This window comes from Procambarus clarkii, chromosome 65 (assembly GCF_040958095.1).
Source record: "Procambarus clarkii isolate CNS0578487 chromosome 65, FALCON_Pclarkii_2.0, whole genome shotgun sequence".
In the NCBI taxonomy this organism is placed as follows: domain Eukaryota; kingdom Metazoa; phylum Arthropoda; class Malacostraca; order Decapoda; family Cambaridae; genus Procambarus; species Procambarus clarkii.
In genome coordinates, this window is record NC_091214.1 from 20369249 (window position 1) to 20389817 (window position 20569).

Consider the following 20569-nt stretch of genomic DNA (forward strand, 5'->3'; position numbering starts at 1 on the left):
CACGGTTCGGGAGTTCGCAGCAGTCTGGCTCACGCTTCAGAGGGTTCGGGTCACTCGGGGATTGACCATTCACCTCCAATCGGACTGTTCTCCAGTGGTTCATTGCCTGAACCGTGGGGTTCTCTGTGGTCCTTGGCTCTTTGGGGTTGGTCTCTTCGAGTGGTTCGTCTGCTGGATTCTCGGGGTTTGGCTCTCCGTGCGGTTCATGTCCGGGGAGTGTCCAACGTTCTGGCGGACGGTCTGTCACGCTTCCATCCCCTGTCCACGGAGTGGACGGTCGACGACGACTCGTTTCGTTGGATCTGCCAGACGTACGGTCTCCCAGATGTGGACCTCTTCGTGTCGGCGTGGTCTCGGCGTCTCCCAATCTATGTGAAGCCCTTCCCCGACTGCGAGGCGTTCGTGGTGGATGCCTTTCAGCAGGACTGGTCGAGGTGGGGTTACCTGTACCTCTTTCCTCCGGTCCAGCTGTTGCTTCGGGTTCTGGTTCGGTTGGAGACATTCCCAGGGAGAGTAGTCCTTGTGGCCCCTTGGCGGCCGGCCCAGCCTTGGTTTCCGATGCTCTTGGCTCGGTGCCCGAACCTGGGATGTTTCCCACAGCTCCGCCTCTTTCAGGAGGTCTGCCCGGTCCGGTACAGGGCTGGTTCGAACTTCTCCTCTGCTCTTCGCGTCTGGTCTTTTTGACGCGGGTGTATCACCATTTCTATGGTGATCAGGTGGCTTCTTTGATGGTGTCCCACCTGAGAGCTTCATCTCGGCGATAGTATGAAGTTTCCTGGCGTTCTTTTCGCCATTTTCTGGCTTTTCGTAGGTTGTCTCTTCTTTCGGATCGGGTTGTCTTGTCCTTTCTTTCTTGGCTTTTTCAGGACCGTCATTTGATGCCTAATACTGTCGCCTCGTATCGTGCGGTGCTGGCGGAGCCGCTCAAGCTAATGTTCAGGGTGGACGTCACGTCCGCCCCGTTTCGTAAGCTTTCCCGTGCTATGTTTCACCTCTGACCTGCCCATGCTCCTGAGCTGTCCTGGTCTTTGGACAGGGTGCTCTCCTCTCTTTCCTCTCCTCGGTTTGTGGTGGCCCCTTCGGTTCTGGATTGTTTTTCCAAGGCTTTGTTTTTGTTGGCATTGGCCTCTGGAGGCCAGGTAGGGGAGCTTCATGCTCTCCTCCGGCACAGGAGTTACTGCTCTTTTGGTCCTGGGGGTAGGTTTGTCCGTTTGCAGCCTTCTCCGTCCTTTCTGGCGAAGAACGAGACGGCTGCTTTCCGGAGGGGTCCGTGGGTCATTGATGCTTGGTTGGTTCGGCCGGGGATGCGTCATGTATTGTGTCCAGTTGCAGCACTTCACCGTTACCTGCGCACTTCAGCCAAGGTGGCTGGGGATGCGCTTTGGGTTGATCCGGTTTCCCTCATTCCCTGTTCCAGGGCTCAGGTCAGGTTACCTTGAGGTTACCTTGAGGTGCTTCCGGGGCTTAGCGTCCCCGCGGCCCGGTCGTCGACCAGGCCTCCTGGTTGCCGGACTGATCAACCAGGCTGTTGGACGCGGCTGCTCGCAGCCTGACGTACGAGTCACAGCCTGGTTAATCAGGTATCCTTTGGAGGTATCCTTTGGTCTCCCAGGTTGTCCGCAGGGTTATTAAGTCTAGCCAGCCTGCGGTCTATCCTCGCGCCCATGACGTTCGGAAGTTTGCAGCTTTGGCTGCCGTGTTTGGTAACATGCCTTGGGCTCATATTCGGGCGCGTGGATTTTGGAAGTCGAACAGGGTCCTGGCCGCCCGTTATTTGGTGAATGTCCCTGCTGTTTCTCGGCATTCTTGTGTTGCTTTGGGTCGCAAGTTGCAGCCAGTTGTCTCGACTTCGCGTGGAAGAGTTTGTGGACGCTGCCTCCCAGGTAAGTCCCTAATTCCTTCTCTTTGGGTATGTAGCTCCAGGGAGCCGTAGGGGCTCCCCACAGAAAACCAGCATTGAATGTAATGAAACGCCATTTTCTGGGTGAGCCCCGGAGGCTCCCTGGTTACCTTCCCTCCCATCCGGTCGGCGGGGTTTTTCGCGTTGATTGAAGCCTAGTTTCCGAACTGAAGGCAGCCGGCGCGGTGAGGTCTGGGGCCCCCCCTCCCCCTCCCGGGGGGGGAGGGCTGCGTGGACGACCGGCGTGGCAGTAAATTGATTGTTTGTTCTTTGGGATTGTAGGGAGTTTTTTACCTCTCTGTTCAGTTTTTGTTGTAGTTTTTACCATGTGGGGTTTGTTTTGTTATGCCTATCTTTCTGGGTGCCTGACCCCGGTCGATGATAGATAAAGAAACCCCCAACCACAAGGGGGTTTTCCAGGGCCATTGCTCCCTGAAATCTCTCTGAAGAGGCCAGGTTCTGGCGCTGGTCCCTGGTAGGTCTGAACTCCATAGCTAATGTCCATAGCTAATAAGCTCCAGGAAGACTACAGGGGCTCACCCAGAAAATGGTATTTCATTACATTCAACGCTGGTTTTTTGACATTCAGCCTTAGAACTAAAGGTATGGATAGCCGGCGCAGAAGTCTGGGGCTCCCCGTTGCAGACTGCGGTATGGTGATGGTTGTGGCGTCATGCTCGTTTGCTCATTTTTTTTTATTTTGGGGGAGTTCTGTCCAATAGGTCAGCTTTCAGTAGCAATATTTTGAACAGATAGAGTTTGTTTTGGGGCACCTACCTTTCTTGGTGCCTGACTCGGTCGATGGCAGACATAGAATACTTCCAACCACATGGAGGTTTCTATAGGCCAGTGCTCCTCGTGCCTCTCTGAGGGGGTCCAGGTTCTGGCTCGTGGTCCCTAGTAGGCCTAAAAACTCCATTCACTTGATTGATGCCAGGCTCAAATACATTCATATCAGCCCAGATAGCTCCGGCGAGTCTCCAGGTCTCACCCAAAAAATGGCGTTTCATTACATTCAGCGCTGTTTTTTTATTGTTATTTGACTTTTGAACATCTAGAGGAGAACAAACTAACTTGTTTAAGGCAAGGAAAAGTGGACTCTCATTACACTTAAATTAACACACATACCAAAATATTTACGGTAAGGAAGCATTGTAATTACCCGAGTGTAATTATGATCACCACATTGTGCTAGCAACATGTATGTTAATGGGAACTTGTGTATAAAACTTTGAAGATAACTGATCAATATTGTTTATTCTTTGATAGAGTCTAGTCAATACAATGGTGGCAGTAGTTTGAATGAAGGCGGATCAAGTAGTAAACGAGCACGATTGCAAGATGTGATGCACCAACAGCAACAAGACCAGCCACCATCACAGCTAATATTAGATGATGTTGCCCCTCCGCCTTCTCCGTGTTCTGATGCTTCTCTCAACTCTCATGTTTCCCTTGGGTCCATACACAAGGTTAGAACTTAATTTTACTTTTTTGTATTCTCAATAAATCCTCTGATCAGAGTATTTAATCTTTGTAAATATTGGTTAAAGTTATCTGAATGAACTAGGAGAGGCTTAATTTTGAAATATTTTTAATTTTTAAACGTTAAACTGTCTTTCAAATGAATTGCTTATATTTCATTTGTGTAGCCAGGAGTGTAGCCTACTAATTATATAATATGTTTTGCAAATGATTGTTATTTTTATATTAAGCATAAATACAGCATTGAATATAATGAAACACCCCTGGTACTACACCATGGCCAGCTTTAACAAACCAGGCCTGTGTGATCATCTCCGAGCCTACCGAGCACAGGTACCAGAAGTGGGGAAACTGGAAGTCATTAGATTGCACACACTGTGGAAATCCTGAAAAGGGATTACAAAACTAAATGGTCATAGAGAAATGTTTGGTAAAGACAAACACCAAACAAAACCTCCAGTCTATCCCTTTGAATGAGGAACATCCAAAGACAGGGAAATCTGAAATGGGAAACATCTATAATTGAAAATAAGAACAAGTGACTTCCAAGAATAAATAGGCTTTGGAGCAAGGGAGAATATAATGAGGAGTATGAATGAGGAATAAGAAGCAATAACCTCAAGCCTGCCCAAAAGTTGTCTGCTATTTTTTTTTTTTTTTTTTTTTTTTTTTTTTTTTTTTTTTTTTTGCTATTGCTATTTGCTATTGTGAACAGCAGTCAACAGAGTATATAATGAATGCTTTGCCTAACAGACCAACCCTTAATAACCAAACTGTTAGTCAGCAGAGAGCCAAGAATCACTCCAAAATGTCTTGTTGATGATCCACTGAGAGAGAGATGAAGCTTGGAAAAGGGTAATGAATGTGGACAAGAAGCAAGAAGGGCTGGGAACCAAGGATAGTTTAGCTACAACACAGCCATGACAATGACCAACCTCCAAAAGGCTTCTAACCTGGAAAGCACAGGAACAATAACCTGAATTGGATGAAACAGGTACAGGAATTCCACTTAGACCCATCTAGATAAAAGGTGTCCAACATGGCTACCTGTCTCTCTGGAACTAGCACTGCTGGTGATTCCATGCTGCAGCAAATAGATCCACCTGTGGTCTCCCAAATGTCTTGCATAACCACAGAGAGTAAATTCTGTCTATTTTCCAGTCCATTGAAATTGAATGATGTCAGGATGTCAGTTGTGTTGGAAGCTCAACTAATCATCCAGAGGGGGATGATTTCATCCATTTCCCTCCCCTGGATGGGAAATGGGGGGAGCCCCAAACCCCCACGTTGGCTATCCACCCTTCAGTTCTGAGGCTGATGCTATAGGCAACGGTCGTGTGTTCTGGCTCCAGTGGTTGTTTCAGCACTGTGCCTTATGTGTGGTGACTGTCTTCTAGGTGGTGCATGAGCCAGGAGTGACACTCCAGTACTCGGGCTGCATATGCCTAGGGTTTCCTTCCCTAGGTGCCCAGTAAGTACTGCCCATGGGGCTTGGGGGCCACCTTCCACAAATTCCTTGGGTTCTGACTCTGCTAGGCCGTTTACTGCTTAGTTTTTGGCCGCCCTTTGTGTGCTAGAGTGTTCTGTCTCCCTTGTTCACCTTAGGATAGGGGGCAATTTGCACTGGTAGGGGTGCAGGGTATTGCGCAGCTTGTTTTCACCAGTCATAACGGCCAGCTCTGTTCCGCCTGGGTACGCTATCCTCTTGCGCAGTTTTCTTTTTCTTTTTATTTGCCTGCCTAGTGGGGGTCTGCCTTGGTTCTTGCCCACTGTGTACCGAGTACTCTTTTCTTTTTCCGGTGGTTCCCCCTGCTTGGTCCCCGTGAGTGTACACGTCCCGGGGGTTCAGTTCTTAGAAAGCTGTTTGGTAGACTTGGGCGCCGGTTAGCAGTACCCTGCCTGGGCTTCCCTGAGCGTGAGTTCCGTCTCAGGACCCTGGGAATTCCCATGGGGGCGCGTGGATCCGATGGATGTGACCTCTGGATGTGACCCCCCCCCCTCGCTATGTGCGAGTTCGAGGGTCACCCCTTGTCTCGGGGTGACTCTCGCTGTTTTTTGCCTCCGTCTGCTGCCTGTGGGGTCAGTGGCACCTTCGAAAGTCCTGCGAGTTTTGTTGTTTGTTTGTGACTTGGTTACCCAGTCTTATGCTGACTATGCAGGTGCAAACAGCATGGGCATTGCATGTTGGGTTCAGGTGGTTGCAACGCACCAGGTTATTTGCTCCCTGGAAGCCCTGAGGCTGCCCCATTTTGGTTGTTGTACGGGGCTTGGGGATGTTGATTGCTTCGGTTTTGTTTCCGTCCGTGCCTCCTTGTCTTTACCCTGTTGTGGTTTCTTCTGGTCCCCCTCCCCCCCTTTTTCCCTGCGTCCGGACCCTTACTGTCTGTGGGTTCCGGGTCGGGACGGGGCTTCGGTGTCCTTGAGACTCGGGCGGTCTCGGGGATTTCTTCTTCCACAGTAGTGATGGAGGCATTCGAGCCTGTTCCTCCTTCTGAGTCTGCCAGTGGGCTCCCTTCCTTAATTTTCCAGCTGTCCCGGCTTTTTCTTGTAAGGCTGGGGCTTTGGGGGGATGGTTCAGCCCCGGGGCCTGCCGTGCAGGTTCTCGGGACTGGAGAGGGGCTGGGAGGAAGCCCTTCCCTTGACTTGGGGGGGCCTTGGGCCTCGTTAGACCCCGCCGAGATTTTCTACCCTCTAAGTGGGGCTCGCGGTTACGGGGAGTGGGATTCTTCCCCCCCCCCCCTCTACGTATGAGTTTTTGGGCGCCAGCTCCTCCCAGGGTTCGGTTCCTTGTCCCTTTGGGTCCGTCAGTTTCATCCTATCGGTAGGTATTCTTCTCCGTTTTCTCACCCTTCTTCTCTGGGACAGGACTTCTCTGTCATGTCAGGGTCATGTTCCCCTCTTATCAAGGTTCTACATGGCTCTTGGTCTCGGGTGCGACTGTGCTTTAATGGCCTTCATGATTTTGTGCTTGCTTCTGTAGGATCTCGAAGGTTCGGGAAGGTCTTTGCTTCTTCCCATATTATTGGAACATTTGTCGTCTTCTGGTGAGGCTTACCTCCAGTCCTTTCTAAGAGAACAATATTGCCAGTACAATACGCGAAAGTATGAACAAAAAAAATATACAAAATAATACAACTTTCTGGGGGGGAGCCCCTTCGGCTCCCCGGAGCTATCCAGGCTGAATGGATATGTATAACTTTCTGGCATCAGTCAATGCATGGAGTTCTAGCCTAACGGGGACCACGAGCCAGAATCTGGCCCCCTCTAGAGAGGCACGAGGAGCAATGGCCTATAGAGACCCCCCTTATGATTGGGAGCATTCTATGTCTACCATCGACTGGGACAGGCACCCAGAAAGGTAGGCGCCCCAAAACAAACCCCTATTCTGGTAAACTATTGCGACCGAAGACCGAACAGGTGGACAGAACTCCCCAAACGAAAATTAGCCCGCAGAGACTGCGGTCTCTCAGTTTCTCTCATGCGGCTTCGTCCAGTTGTCGTCCTATGGCGGACTTGTTGATTCTCCGAAGCGGTTGTTCTCGGCAGTTTTGGAGGGGTCATGGCAGGTTTCAGGGTTCTGCTGGTCGAGGTGGGCCATTGGTTTCTGAGCCATTGTTCCCTTTGGGGCCGGCGTCATCTGGTCGGCGCGGTGATCGCCTTGCTCGACATTTGGGTTCTCGTAAGGGGTGTCGGCCCTTTCGTGGTTCGCCCCGTTGACGGGGCGATGGGGGGGAGGCTCCCTCTTTTTGCTCACTCTTGGTCCCACGATTTGTGGGCCTTGTCGGTCGTGTCATCTGGCCTGCGGTGGCGTTGGGCGACTCGACCTCCCTTGGAGGGTTCAGGGCTAACAAGGCAGGTTTCCTCTCCTGCGCTTCATCAAGTCATCTTGGAGTGGGTGCACTTGGGCGTGGTCGAAACGACTACGTCCCTCAGGTGGGTTTCCCGTCTGTTTCCAGTACTGAAACGGGACTGTGCGGATCTGAGGTTCATTCTGGACTTGTCCCGTCTGAACCCCTGGATTCCTTGCCCCTCCTTTCGGATGACTACTCTGTCTCAGGTCCGGCTTCTGTTGCAGCCGGGTGCTTGGATGGTGTCCCTGGACCTCAAGGACGCCTATTGGCACGTTCCTATTCATCCAGGGATCAGGGACTGGTTAGGTTTCGTGGTGGGGCGTCACGCTTACCGTTTTCAATTCCTACCTTTTGGCTTGAATCTGGCACCTCGCGTTTTCACGCGTCTGACCCGGATTGTGGTGACCCATCTGCTTCTTCCAGGGATTCGGGTTTTGGCCTACCTCGACGACTGGCTGGTGTGGGCTCTCAGTCGGTCGGCTTGTCTGCTCGCCAGGGACATGGTTCTTTCCCAGCTCGCCAGGTTCGGGTTCCTGGTGAACTGGAGGATGTCCCATCTGGTTCCGTCCCAGGTTTGGACCTGGCTGGGTCTTGTTTGTGATTATCGGACCTCTTCCTTGTCTCTCCCTCCAGAGGCGTTGTTGCGGCTGCGGGACAGCCGTTGGCTGTTTCTGAGGGGGTCCCGGGTCACTCGGCGGTTGCTCGAGTGGTTGTGCGGGAGTCTGAACTTCGCCGTGCTCGTCTACCTGCCTGGTCGGGTTTGGCTTCGGCGTCTGTTTTGGTTCCTTCGGGGACGTCCCTTCCGCCTCCCTCGCGATTGTTGGGTTCGTCCTCCGTGGGCCTTGTGTCGGTTGCTGCGTCACCGGCTTCCTCTTCAGGGTTTTCGGGGTTCAGTGCCTTGGCACCTTCCCGAGCCATCGCTCGATGTGTTCACGGATGTGCTGTCTCTCAGCTGGGGCTTTGTGACCAGTGCTCACCAGGCAGGCCAGGGACGGTGGGGGTCCATCCTTCCATCGGGCTCACAGCACAGTTTGGGAGTCTGGCTCGTGCTTCGGAGGGTTTGGGTCGCTTGGGGATTGACCATTCGCCTCCATTCGAACTGTTCTCCAGTGGTTCATTGCCTGAACTGCAGGGGTTCTCTTCGGTCCTTGGCTCTTTGGGGTTGGTCTCTTCGAGTGGTTCGTCTGCTGGATTCTTGGGGTTTGGCTCTCCATGCGGTTCATGTCTGGGGAGTGTCCAATGTTCTGGCGGACGGTCTGTCATGCCTCCATCCCCTGTCCACGGAGTGGACGGTCGACGACAACTCATTTCGTTGGATCTGCCAGACGTACGGTCTCCCAGATGTGGACCTCTTCGTGTCGGCGTGGTCTCGACGTCTCCCAATCTATGTGATGCCCTTCCCCAACTGCGAGGCGTTCGCGGTGGATGCTTTTCGGCAGGACTGGTCGAGGTGGGGTTACCTGTACCTCTTTTCCCCGGTCCAGCTGTTGCTTCTAATTCTGGTTCGGTTGGAGACATTCCCAGGGAGAGTAGTCCTTGTGGCCCCTTGGTGGCCAGCCCAGCCTTGGTTTCCGATGCTCTTGGCTCGGTGCCCGAACCCGGGATGTTTCCCGTGGCTCCGCCTCTTTCAGGAGGTCGGCCTGGTCCGGTACAGAGCTGGTTCAAACTTCTCCTCTGCTCTTCACGTCTGGTCTTTTTGACGCGGGTTTATCACCATTTCTATGGTGATCAGGTGGTTTCGTTGATGGTGTCCCACCTGAGAGCTTCCTCTCGGCGACAGTATGAAGTTTCCTGGCGTTCTTTTTGCCATTTTCTGGCTCTTTATAGGTTGTCTCTTCTTTTGGATTGGGTTGTCTTGTCCTTTCTTTCTTGGCTTTTTCAGGACCGTCATTTGATGCCTAATACTGTCGCCTCGTATCGTGCGGCGCTGGCGGAGCCGCTCAAGCTAGCGTTCGGGGTGGACGTCACATCCGCCCTGTTTCATAAGCTTTTCCGTGCTATGTTTCACCTCTGGCCTGCTCATGCTCCTTCTGAGCCGTCCTGGTCTTTGGGCAGGGTGCTCTCCTATCTTTCCTCTCCTCAGTTTGTGGTGGCCCCTTCGGTTCCGGATTGTTTTTCCAAGGCTTTGTTTTTGTTGGCATTGGCCTCTGGGGGCCGAGTAGGGGAGCTTCATGCTCTCCTCCGGCGCAGGGGTTTCTGCTCTTTTGGTCCTGGGGGTAGGTTTGTCCGTTTGCAGCCTTCTCCATCTTTTCTGGCGAAGAACGAGACGGCTGCTTTCCGGAGGGGTCCGTGGGTCATTGATGCTTGGTTGGTTCGGCCGGGGATGCGTCATGTATTGTGTCCGGTTGCAGCACTTCACCGTTACCTGCGCGCTTCAGCTGGGGTGGCTGGGGATGCGCTTTGGGTTGATCCAGTTTCTCTCGTTCCCTGTTCCAGGGCTCGAGTCTCCCAGGTTGTCCGCAGGGTTATCAAGTCTAGCCAGCCTGCGGTCTATCCTTGCGCCCATGACGTTCGGAAGTTTGCAGCTTTGGCTACCGTGTTTGGTAACATGTCTTGGGCTCATATTCGGGCGTGTGGATTTTGGAAGTCAAACAGGGTCCTGGCCGCCCGTTATTTGGTGAACGTCCCAGCTCCTCGGCGTTCTTATGCTGCTTTGGGTCGCAGGTTGTAGCTCGACTTCACGTTGAGGAGTTTCTGGCTGCCACCTCCCGGGTAAGTCCCTAATTCCTTCTCTTTGGGTATGTAGCTCCAGGGAGCTGTAGGGGCTCCCCACAGAAAACCAGCGTTGAATGTAATGAAATGCCATTTTCTGGGTGAGCCCCGGAGTCTCCTTGGCTACCCTCCCTCCCATCTGGTTGGCAAGGTTTTTCGCGTTGGTTGAAGCCTTGTTTCCGAACTGAAGGCAGCCGGCGCGGTGAGGTCCGGGGCCCCCTCCCCCTCCCTGGGGGTGGGGGGGGGAGGGCTGCATGGACGACCAGCGCGGCAGTAAATTGATTGATTGATTGTTCTTTGAGATTGTAGGTAGTTTTCTACCTCTCTGTTCCATTTTTATTGTAGTGTTTACCATGTGGGGTTTGTTTTGTTATGCCTACCTTTCTGGGTGCCTGACTCCGGTCGATGGCAGATAAGGAAAACCCCCAACCATATGGGGTTTTCCAGGGCCATTGCTCCCTGAAACCTCTCTGAAGGGGACAGGTTCTGGCGCTGGTCCCTGGTAGGTCTGAACTCCATAGCTAATATCCCGGTCTAACATAACATACATTAGACCGATAAGCTCCAGGGAGCCTCCGGGGCTCACCTAGAAAATGGCGTTTCATTACAGTCAACACTGGTTTTATGGGGAATGTATATTGTCTTGAATCTATTTATGAGATATTGCGTGACTGAGCGAATTTTGATAAGTCTGTCAACTTCTTGGCCTTGTGGTATGGACTTATTGTTATAAATATTAAAATACTTAGCAATCAATTCAAATCATTTACCAGTCATAAAGGTGTTGAAACAAGGTATGTGCCAGAATCTGCCTGTTTGCCAATACATTCTAAATCTTGGCAACGGGCAAATACCCATCAAGATCGTCAGTCCCAAATATCTGGCAATGTCTTTCACTGTTACTGGTTCCCATCTCTTGTTTGTTGTTTTCCCAGTACGTGCCTTACTTTGGGAAGCATACAAATTTGTTTCATAGCCAATATATTTCAACAAGCTTTGAGTCAGGAAGAGTTGAATAAAACCCAAAACAGTGGTAGGTACAGGAACAGTCAAGCGTGGTGTGCCTGTAAAATTGTCCACAAAGGGTGCAGTATTGTCACTACACCACCCTTCATCAGAATCTGTTGGTGGTGGGGTATGTGTGGTAAGTCTGGCTCTGGCACGAGCTCCAGTACCTCGGCGTGCACGAGTGGCAGTCTCAACCTCAGACTCCTCACTTCCATCATTACCAAAATCCTCATCAGCCATCTCTGTTTCTATACATTCACTACCTTCATCAGTGTCAGTATCAACATCAATTTCCTCACTAGATAACTCTGACAAATCGTCAAATACAGCCTGAAACTTAGAGGGAGTTAGTCTCACTCGCTTGTACTTCCCCTGCACACTACTTAGCTTCCCTTTTTCACGCCTTTCTTTCGCAAATTTCTTCCTGGAAGGGCCTTGTTCATGATCACTATCAATCGTGGAGTAAGCGTAGATAGTTTCTAAAGCCGCAGTAAGAAATATAGCCACGGAAAATAGCCGAAATGTTCACACCTTTGAGACACGAGGGGAGGCGACACCGGTCATAATAGTTAAGTGAAAACAATGGACCTACGGCGTGTGCCGCACCGCCTGCGGGCCACGAGGCCTAACAATGAAAATGGGAAGACGGCGCGCATTTTAAAACCGGTCCCCCCAAAAATTGGATAAAACCCTGATTTTTGGCAAATATTTTAATAAACGACGCAATGCTGCATTGTTACCGAGACTACGTCTACTAAAAAAATGACGCAATGCTGCGTCGTTACCAAGCGAAAATGCTAATAGAACAATCTCTTACAAACAATTTGGAATAAAAATGCTACATATATGAGCTTATCAAATCCAATCAAGCGAAATTACCTAATTTCCTCAGCAAACTGACAAGAGGAGGGGGCAGTTGGCGGGCCGCCAGTGGTAGGGGGAGGGGGGAGGGGACGGCCACTGGGGGGGGTTGTAGCATGTCGGCAGTAGAAGGGGGGGCGGCCAGACTGGCAAGCCTTGGGCAAGATCAAGCCTCAGACCAGACCTCAGACCAGGCCCCAGGCCAGACTTTGGACCAGACCAGACCAGATAAGCCCTCAGACCAGACCTCAGTCCAGACCTCAGACCAGGCCTCAGGCCAGGTCTCAGGCCAAACCTCAGGCCAGGCCTTAGGCCAGGCCTCAGGCCAGACCTCAGGCCAGACCTCAGGCCAGACCTCAGGCCAGACTCACACATAGGGGCCCCTCACTATAGGGGCCTCGTAGCCTGGTGGATAGCGCGCAGGACTCGTAATTCTGTGGCGCGGGTTCGATTCCCGCACGAGGCAGAAACAAATGGGCAAAGTTTCTTTCACCCTAAGTGCCCCTGTTACCTAGCAGTAAATAGGTACCTGGGAGTTAGTCAGCTGTCACGGGCTGCTTCCTGGGGTGTGTGTGTGTGTGGTGTGGAAAAAAAAAAAAAAAAAAAGTAGTTAGTATACAGTTGATTGACAGTTGAGAGGCGGGCCGAAAGAGCAAAGCTCAACCCCCGCAAAAACACAACTAGTAAACACAACTAGTAAACACACAATGTTAACTGCGTAGAGGCTAGCTCCCTCCTTAACCCCCACTAATATATCCCCTCACCACTTACACCACCATTTATTATGAATTCTTCATTTTGACTATGAAATATGATAGAGCGATGTTACAAACAACTGAAATGGTAATATTTTCTCAGCTAATTTGGTGTAAAGTAGACAGTGAGTGAAGCATCGAGGTGCCAGCCACGTGTTGCTAATTAGCTGATAACCAGAGCTCACCACTGACACCACCTGCCTCCCCTGCCAACACCTTCCACCACTGACACCACCTGCCTCCCCTAACAACACCTTCCACCACTGACACCACCTGCCTCCCCTGCCAACACCTTCCACCACTGATACCACCTGCCTCCCTTGACAACACCTTCCACCACTGACACCACCTGCCTCCCCTGCCAACACCTTCCACCACTGACACCACCTGCCTCCCCTGCCAACACCTTCCACCACTGACACCACCTGCCTCCCCTGCCAACACCTTCCACCACTGATACCACCTGCCTCCCTTGACAACACCTTCCACCACTGACACCACCTGCCTCCCTTGACAACACCTTCCACCACTGACACCACCTGCCTCCCCTGCCAACACCTTCCACCACTGACACCACCTGCCTCCCTTGACAACACCTTCCACCACTGACACCACCTGCCTCCCCTGACAACACCTTCCACCACTGACACCACCTGCCTCCCCTGACAACACCTTCCACCACTGACACCACCTGCCTCCCCTAACAACACCTTCCACCACTGACACCACCTGCCTCCCCTGACAACACCTTCCACCACTGACACCACCTGCCTCCCCTGACAACACCTTCCACCACTGACACCACCTGCCTCTCCTGACAACACCTTCCACCACTGACACCACCTGCCTCCCCTAACAACACCTTCCACCACTGACACCACCTGCCTCCCTTGACAACACCTTCCACCACTGACACCACCTGCCTTCCCTAACAACATCTTCCACCACTGACACCACCTGCCTCCCCTAACAACACCTTCCATCACTGACACCACCTGCCTCCCCTGACAACAACTTCCACCACTGACATCACCTGCCTCCCCCTGACAACATCATCTACTACTGACACCACCTGCCTCCCCTAACAACACCTACCACCACTGACACCACCAGTCTTTTCTGACAACCCCCAGTGAGAATAACTTCCATCACCTGCCTCCAGACACTAAACCCCAACTACTGACACCACTTGCCCCCAGACTCCAACCATCACCATTGATGCAACCTGCCTCCCCTGACACCATTTTATCATCCTTCAACCATTTCTCACTTGAAACAATGGGTAAGCAAAATATAATACTGTACAACTGTTTACACTTTGGTGAATCATAGTTGATGACAGTGGCTGTCATCAACTATGACAGCTCGGTCTCGGTGATCGCTTGGACGAACAATCCTCACTTAACCCTTTAACTGCGCAATGCGCCTGCAGCCCACGTCTGGGGTGCACTACGCGTCTCCGGGTATTTGTATTTTTCACGTTCCATTCAAAACTCCCGCGGCTACATGGGGTTCACATCAGCTTCCTCAGGGGTCTTGTAAACAGATGCCATCTTTAAAAAATATCGTGGTCCACATTCCTGGGTGAGAGCCTCAGTAGTGAGTGAGCAACCAAGGCCGGCGCACGCAGCATGAGCTCACAGCACTGCTGTTCAACTTGTGACCACAGCATCGCCTAAAAATGTCAAAATATTATATATAACTTGTATTATTTAGCCATGATAGTATTACAGAAGAGCCTGAGTGTGATAATGACTGTGTACAATGTTCAAATATTAGTGATTGAATGCTGTTCACGATGTTCACAGTGCTAGCCACAGCACCACAGCATTATTTCATCCATCTAGCAATCTTCAAACGACTTCTTAGGTTCCTTTACAAAATAAACTTGTGGTCAATTATGTATTTACAGGATTTAGTGACCAGTATTGTGATAACAGCAGGATTGTGGTGATAATAAGCACTGTTCGTAGTATTGTGGGAGGAGTAATTGTGGTGAGGGAGCGAGGGAGAGAATCGAGGTAGCCTCACTGTGTGGCAGCCACTCTTGTTTTGCTCATCATACTAGCTTAGTGGTTCGCTATAGTGAACACATTTGTACATGGGTATATATAATGTGTGTGTATAATGTAGTAACAGCAACAGGAGTATGTTGGGAGGAGCTATTTTGGTGAGGGAGGTGACGTAATCATAGCGTCATCTGCTGACTGCTGTGTGATTTCTCATGCAGTGTATGGTGGTCACTGTAAAGTTTGGGCACAATACCAGCTTACTTGCATAGTTTCGGTGAATAAAACATGTAGATGGGTATACATAGCATGTGTAAATAGTGTAATACAAACAATAACAGCATGGTGGGAGGAGCAATGTTGGCAAGTAAGATGTTGGAGGAGTGAGGGAGAGACTGGAGGTTGGAGGAGTGAGGATGTGGCAGCTGACACTTGCGGAGTTCTGAGTGTGTTCATGGTGAATGTATATAGTGTGTGATAGTGTATAGTGTGTAAATAGACTGTATATATACATAAATTAGCATGATACAATGGAAATATGTGCCGGATATGTGTACACATGTGTCATGCACGTAACACAGTGTCTTCAGATAGTACTCATGTTCTACTGCCATAATATAGTGTACGTGTTCATTATACATAGGACTGGCACGTAAAAGCATATAAAATGTATTTGGAACTGTGCGCAGAAAATGAACAAAAATATATTCGCGGCAACTCTCGCATCCTGTCCCGAGTGCCCTACCGGCCCCGGGAGCATATGCCACGGGCAACCAGGAAATGATGACGTCATGCACGAAAGTAAGGATCCCATAGCAGCTAAAGTACTTTCAATTTCGATCTTCTGTTACTATACCCTTACTCAGGGAAGGGTTTTTGACACTTTAAAAATAGAAAAGAATTTTTTCCAGAGATTTTATTTCCTGCGCACTGAGGGGGTTTCATATTTGGAAGCTGCACAGTTAAGGGGTTAATCGAACATTTGTATGTTCCACTGAACATTTAGTACCGAATTCAATGTGTTCGGATCATCTGGGAATTTGATAGAGCTGGGTTCGTTAGAGTGAGGATGCACTGTTTCTATGTTTAAAATATTTGTTATAGGAATATTCTGCATTCAGTAATTATGGTGAAATAAAGAATGAAATTACTTGTTAATTTAGATCTGTTTTTCTTAGGAAAGCAACTTGCACTTTGGTTCAAAATCTGCTAATAAGGAGAGATACTACCGCAAGATAGAATTCCCTCCCGAGCTGTCACGGTCAATATCATCTTCACGGCTCTCAGGATCATGCGAAGAAGAGAAGAAAGAGGACCAGTTCCTTCACATGATGGTTATGTCTCCTTCGGGTAGTGCCAGTTCACATACCTCAGGTTAGACAATAGTTTGTTACCCAAGATAGCAGAATTGAAACTCAGCATTTTCTTTGTTTTATATCAATACTGTACTGTACTAGAAAGGGTACAAAGCAGTGCCTAGGATAATCTGTCACTTTCCCTCACCCCCATTACCCTCATTTTCTCTCCCCCTTCCCTATCTCTCCTTCCTCTTCTTCCTTCCCCCCCCCTCCTTTTTCTCTCCTCCCTGTCTGGCCTCCAACCTTGGACAGACAGACATTTCCATTTAATACTGATTTCTTTTTTATTAATACATTAGGTACATCTGCATTTGTGCAGCTACCCTAGACTATATGAAGGAGAGTAGAGTGTGTCAAAAAGCTAGCTATGCGGTGCTAAAAAAATCCCCATCACACAGGATCGTTAGTCATACAGGGGCATGTGATAAGTAGTCTGCACTGGCAAACTCTTGGTGCATTATGAGGATATCATCAACACAAGAGTGAATAAGGCAGCAGTGATACTAAAAGTCCCCATCTCGCAGGATGGTTAGTCATACAGGGCCAAATGTTCAGTACCCAGCACTGGCAAATTTTGGGTGCAATATGATGGTATCTTCAAGAACACAAGAGTGAATAAAGTAATTGCAAAGCTCCAGGTACCTCATGCCAACGGGTCTGAATAGTCTAATAACTGGGCATTCAGTCTCCCACATCACATGTGGGCATCCAGCCCGTCCTCCAAAAATGGGGAGGTAAATGTAACAGCCCCATAAGTGCAATTATGTACTATGTATGACAGTCAGGAATTGTACGTATTTTCACTTAGTATTAAACCGCACTGTCAAATATATTGTGAATATTTGAGTTTACCTGAAAAGCTGAATAGAAAACCACGAGCTTACCTAACCGTCTTAGTTTTTGAAGATGAGCATTTTATTGCTCCTCAATTACAATTACTACTTATCCTATAGCTATATTGACATTATATACAGTTTTATAAAACAAATAAAATAAAACTAAAATATTTCAATAAATTGTAAAGTAACTCAGGATATTTTCAAATTTTGTATAAAATCTCTATTGCTTAATAAAACTGAAAAAGAAATTCCTGATATTTAAAATTTGTGTATAGCAATCTGAATTTTAAAATTTCATCCTAAAATTCTGAGTGTCTTAACAGTTGCATTTCGTCTGCACCCTTGGACAGACAAACAAGCAAACAGACACTCTCTTATAGATCAGCTTGTTAATTTGTAAAATTCAAGCAAACCGTCTAATTAAATCTGTATTTTGACTACAACCCAATGTTTAATAACATTATATATCTTTATTGAAAATAAAGTACATAAACGTTAATTCGCTTAAATGGTATTGTCTGTAAAATAACCATTTATAATAATGTTATCAAAGTCTTATTTTTGTAGGTGGTGGTTTTGGAATGGAGCCACAGTACATTGGAAGTATTGGAAGTAGTGGTGGTGGGACACACACTATGACTGTTACTGGAGGAGGAGGAGCAGCAGTGGGCAACACAGCAACCCAAGTGGTGCAGGTTGCTGCCGTTCCCTTCTCACCTGTCATTCCCCTCAACCCAGTGGTGACAAACTTGTCAGTACAGCTGCCAGCTGTGCCTACAACAGAGGTAACAATTTACTAAAAGTTGTGACTTATGATCAATTACAATTATTTAGTGCAGGAATTTAAACATGTGTTTTTACCGTAGACCTGTACATTTAAGTAAAACATTGCATACCTCTTGTCTACCCGAGGGCTACCATCTCATTAGTGGCATTGACGAGGGTAAAGAGTCGGTGGCATGACAATTGGTCACATTGTCCTGATGATTTTATCCAGCTGGGGTTTGAATTGCAGCAGTTTTTGGGCATTTATGGCTTGGGCAGGTTGTTAGTTCCATGGGTTTATAGCCCTATGGGTGAAAAGGCATCTCCTGTTTTCTAGTCTACACTGTGGCTTGTTGAGCTTTAAGCCTTGACGACCAAACCACACATTATACAATGAAGAAACAATAAAGTTTTGATCCATTACCTGTATCAAGTTGGGTAATGGAAAGAGAGTGGAAGAGACAAATATACAAGGTATGGAAGTGAGATGCAAGGTGAGGAGCAAGTAAGAGAAAGATAAGGGTAAGATGAAAGGTAAGAATAGGATGAAAGGTAAGAATAAGATTAAGGGTATGAATTGAATGAAAGGTAAGAATAAGAAAAAAGGTGAGAGTAAGATGAAAGGTAAGAATAGATTGAAAGGTAAGATAGAATGAAAGGTAAGAATAAGATGAAAGGTAAGTGTAAGATGAAAGGTAAGAATAGGATGAAAGGTAAGCATAGAATGAAATGTAAGAATAAGATGAAACGTAAAGGTAAGCATAGAATGAAATGTAAGAATAAGATGAAACGTAAAGGTAAGCATAGAATGAAATGTAAGAATAAGATGAAACGTAAAGGTAAGCATAGAATGAAATGTAAGAATAAGATGAAACGTAAGAATAAGATGAAAGGTAAGAATAAAATGAAAGGTAAAAATGAGATAAAATGTAAGAATAAGATGCTACATATATGAGCTTATCAAATCCAATCCCTTAGAGTAAGAATAAGGGCCTTAGAGCATTCAACTCGGACATAAGGGATATAGGGCGACCAAGACAAACGAGTGTCAAAATTAACCCCAAAAGCTTCGTGGAATCTTTGTACACAAGGGAATGACCATAAAGTGACAAAGAAGGACGAAGGACGACATGCTTTCGAGTAAAAGTCATAGCACAAGTCTTAGTTGCAGAGAATTTGAAGCCATGATTCGTGGCCCAAGACAACACAGCATCAATCACAAGTTTAAGCCGCCATTGAAGGAGAGGCGAATCATCACCTCGACAGCAAAGAGTAAGATCGTCGACATAAAGAGCGGAGAAGATGCCAGAAGGAAGGAAGGAAAGAAGACCATTGAGGGCAACCAGAAAAAGAGTAGTACTCAGAACACTACCTTGGGGCACACCTTAATACTGCTGAAAAGAGGCAGAGAGAGTGGCACCAAGCCTGACTCAAAAGGAACGACGAGAGAGGAAGCTTTGGAGGAAGAAAGGGAGATTACCACGAAGGCCAAAAGAACGAAGTTGGGACAGAATATGGAATCTCCAGGTTGTGTCATAAGCCTTCTCCAGGTCAAAAAAGACGGCAACAACGGAGGTCTTCACAGCAAAAGCAGTACGAATATAGACCTCCAAGTTCACCAGGACATCAGTTGTGCTGCGGCACTTGCGAAAACCAAATTGAGGAGAGAGGTGTTGATGATGTTCCAAGAACCACATCAGACTAACATTTACCATACGCTTAACCCTTTAAACTGCGCATGGCGTATATATATGCCATGAGTACAGTAACATGTCCCACGGTGTGCATGGCGTATATATACGCCATAAGGTGCCAGACACTATTCAAATGGCCCGCGGCTACACGGGGTTCACATTAGCTTCCTCAGGGCTCTTGTAAACAGACGCCATTTTAAAAAAAAATCGTGGGCAATATTCTCAGGTGTGAAAGCCACAGTACTGTTGGAGCAACCAAGACTGGCGCACGCAGCATGAGCGAACAGCATTGCTGTTCAGCTTGTGACCACAGCATCGCCGAAAAATGTCAAAATAAATATACAGTGGTACCTCGGAACACGCGTGTCCCTGTATGCGAGTTTTTCGGAATACGAGCAGGATTTCCTCGGAAAATATGTCTCGGAAGGGGAGGGTTACCTCGGAACACGAGTTTGTTGATACGTGTACAGGCCGACTAGCGCATGTGGCACAGCGATCACGCCTCAGTTTACCAGTGTCTTGCGCCCAGTGACTATCCCACCTGAATTCTTCACAAGGATTTACAGTTTTTTGTCGTTTTTTTGGCCATTTGAGCATAAAAGTTGTCATTATATATCTCGCCATGGGTCTCAAGAAAGCCATTGGTAAAGTTTAACCTAAGAAAATAGCTGTGAGTAGAGGCAGTAGAGGATGTCCCTTCTTGATTAAGAAAATGTGTGAAGTATGGGAAGAACTGCAAAGTTTTGTTGAAAACACTCACCCAGATAAAGCTGTAGCAGGCCGTTGCATTGACCTTTTAAATGACAATGTGATGTCTTAATACAGGCAAGTGTTAAAATGTAGGAAAAAACAAGTGTCTTTAGACAGATTCTTAGTAAAACAAGTAAGTCCTAGTGGTATGCAGGCAAAATGTGCCAGAGTGTGCATACCAGTGAAGTCCTCACTGCCTGATGTTATAATGGAAGGGGACTTCCCTTCCAAACAGTAACACCTCTCCTCCTCCCACCTCCTCATATCTTCCATACACCAACAGCAGTCCTCAGCAAGGGTAAGTAATAACTTGAACATAGTTTTGTAGGTTTATTTAGATGAATTAGGTATAAAAATTTAGTTTGATGTGGGGTTTTTAGGGTAGTCAGGAACAGATTAATTCATTTCCCATTATTTCTTATGGGGAAATTAGCTTCGGAATGCGAGTTTTCGGAATACAAGGCGTCTCCAGGAATCAATTAAACTCTTAAACTGAGGTATGCCTGTATGTTACTTTCATCAATGTCCCAATTTTTTTTTTTTTTTTTTTAAGATTTTAGTTTTTTCTCTCCTCCTTTGTGTATT

The 20569-nt window shown here is 48.1% G+C and overlaps 1 protein-coding gene across 4 annotated transcripts in view; it reads left to right on the forward strand.

Annotated features, from left to right (window-relative positions):
* The window catches only part of LOC123771083 (neuronal PAS domain-containing protein 2), a 232933-nt gene that overhangs the window by 183454 nt on the left and 28910 nt on the right, over nt 1-20569 (forward strand). For all 4 annotated transcript variants that reach the window (XM_069309569.1, XM_045763406.2, XM_069309571.1 and 1 more), the window contains 3 exons: nt 3170-3369; nt 15757-15952; nt 17343-17560. In XM_069309569.1, coding sequence (XP_069165670.1) covers nt 3170-3369; nt 15757-15952; nt 17343-17560 — 614 coding nt within the window. The remainder of the gene's footprint in view (nt 1-3169; nt 3370-15756; nt 15953-17342; nt 17561-20569) is intronic.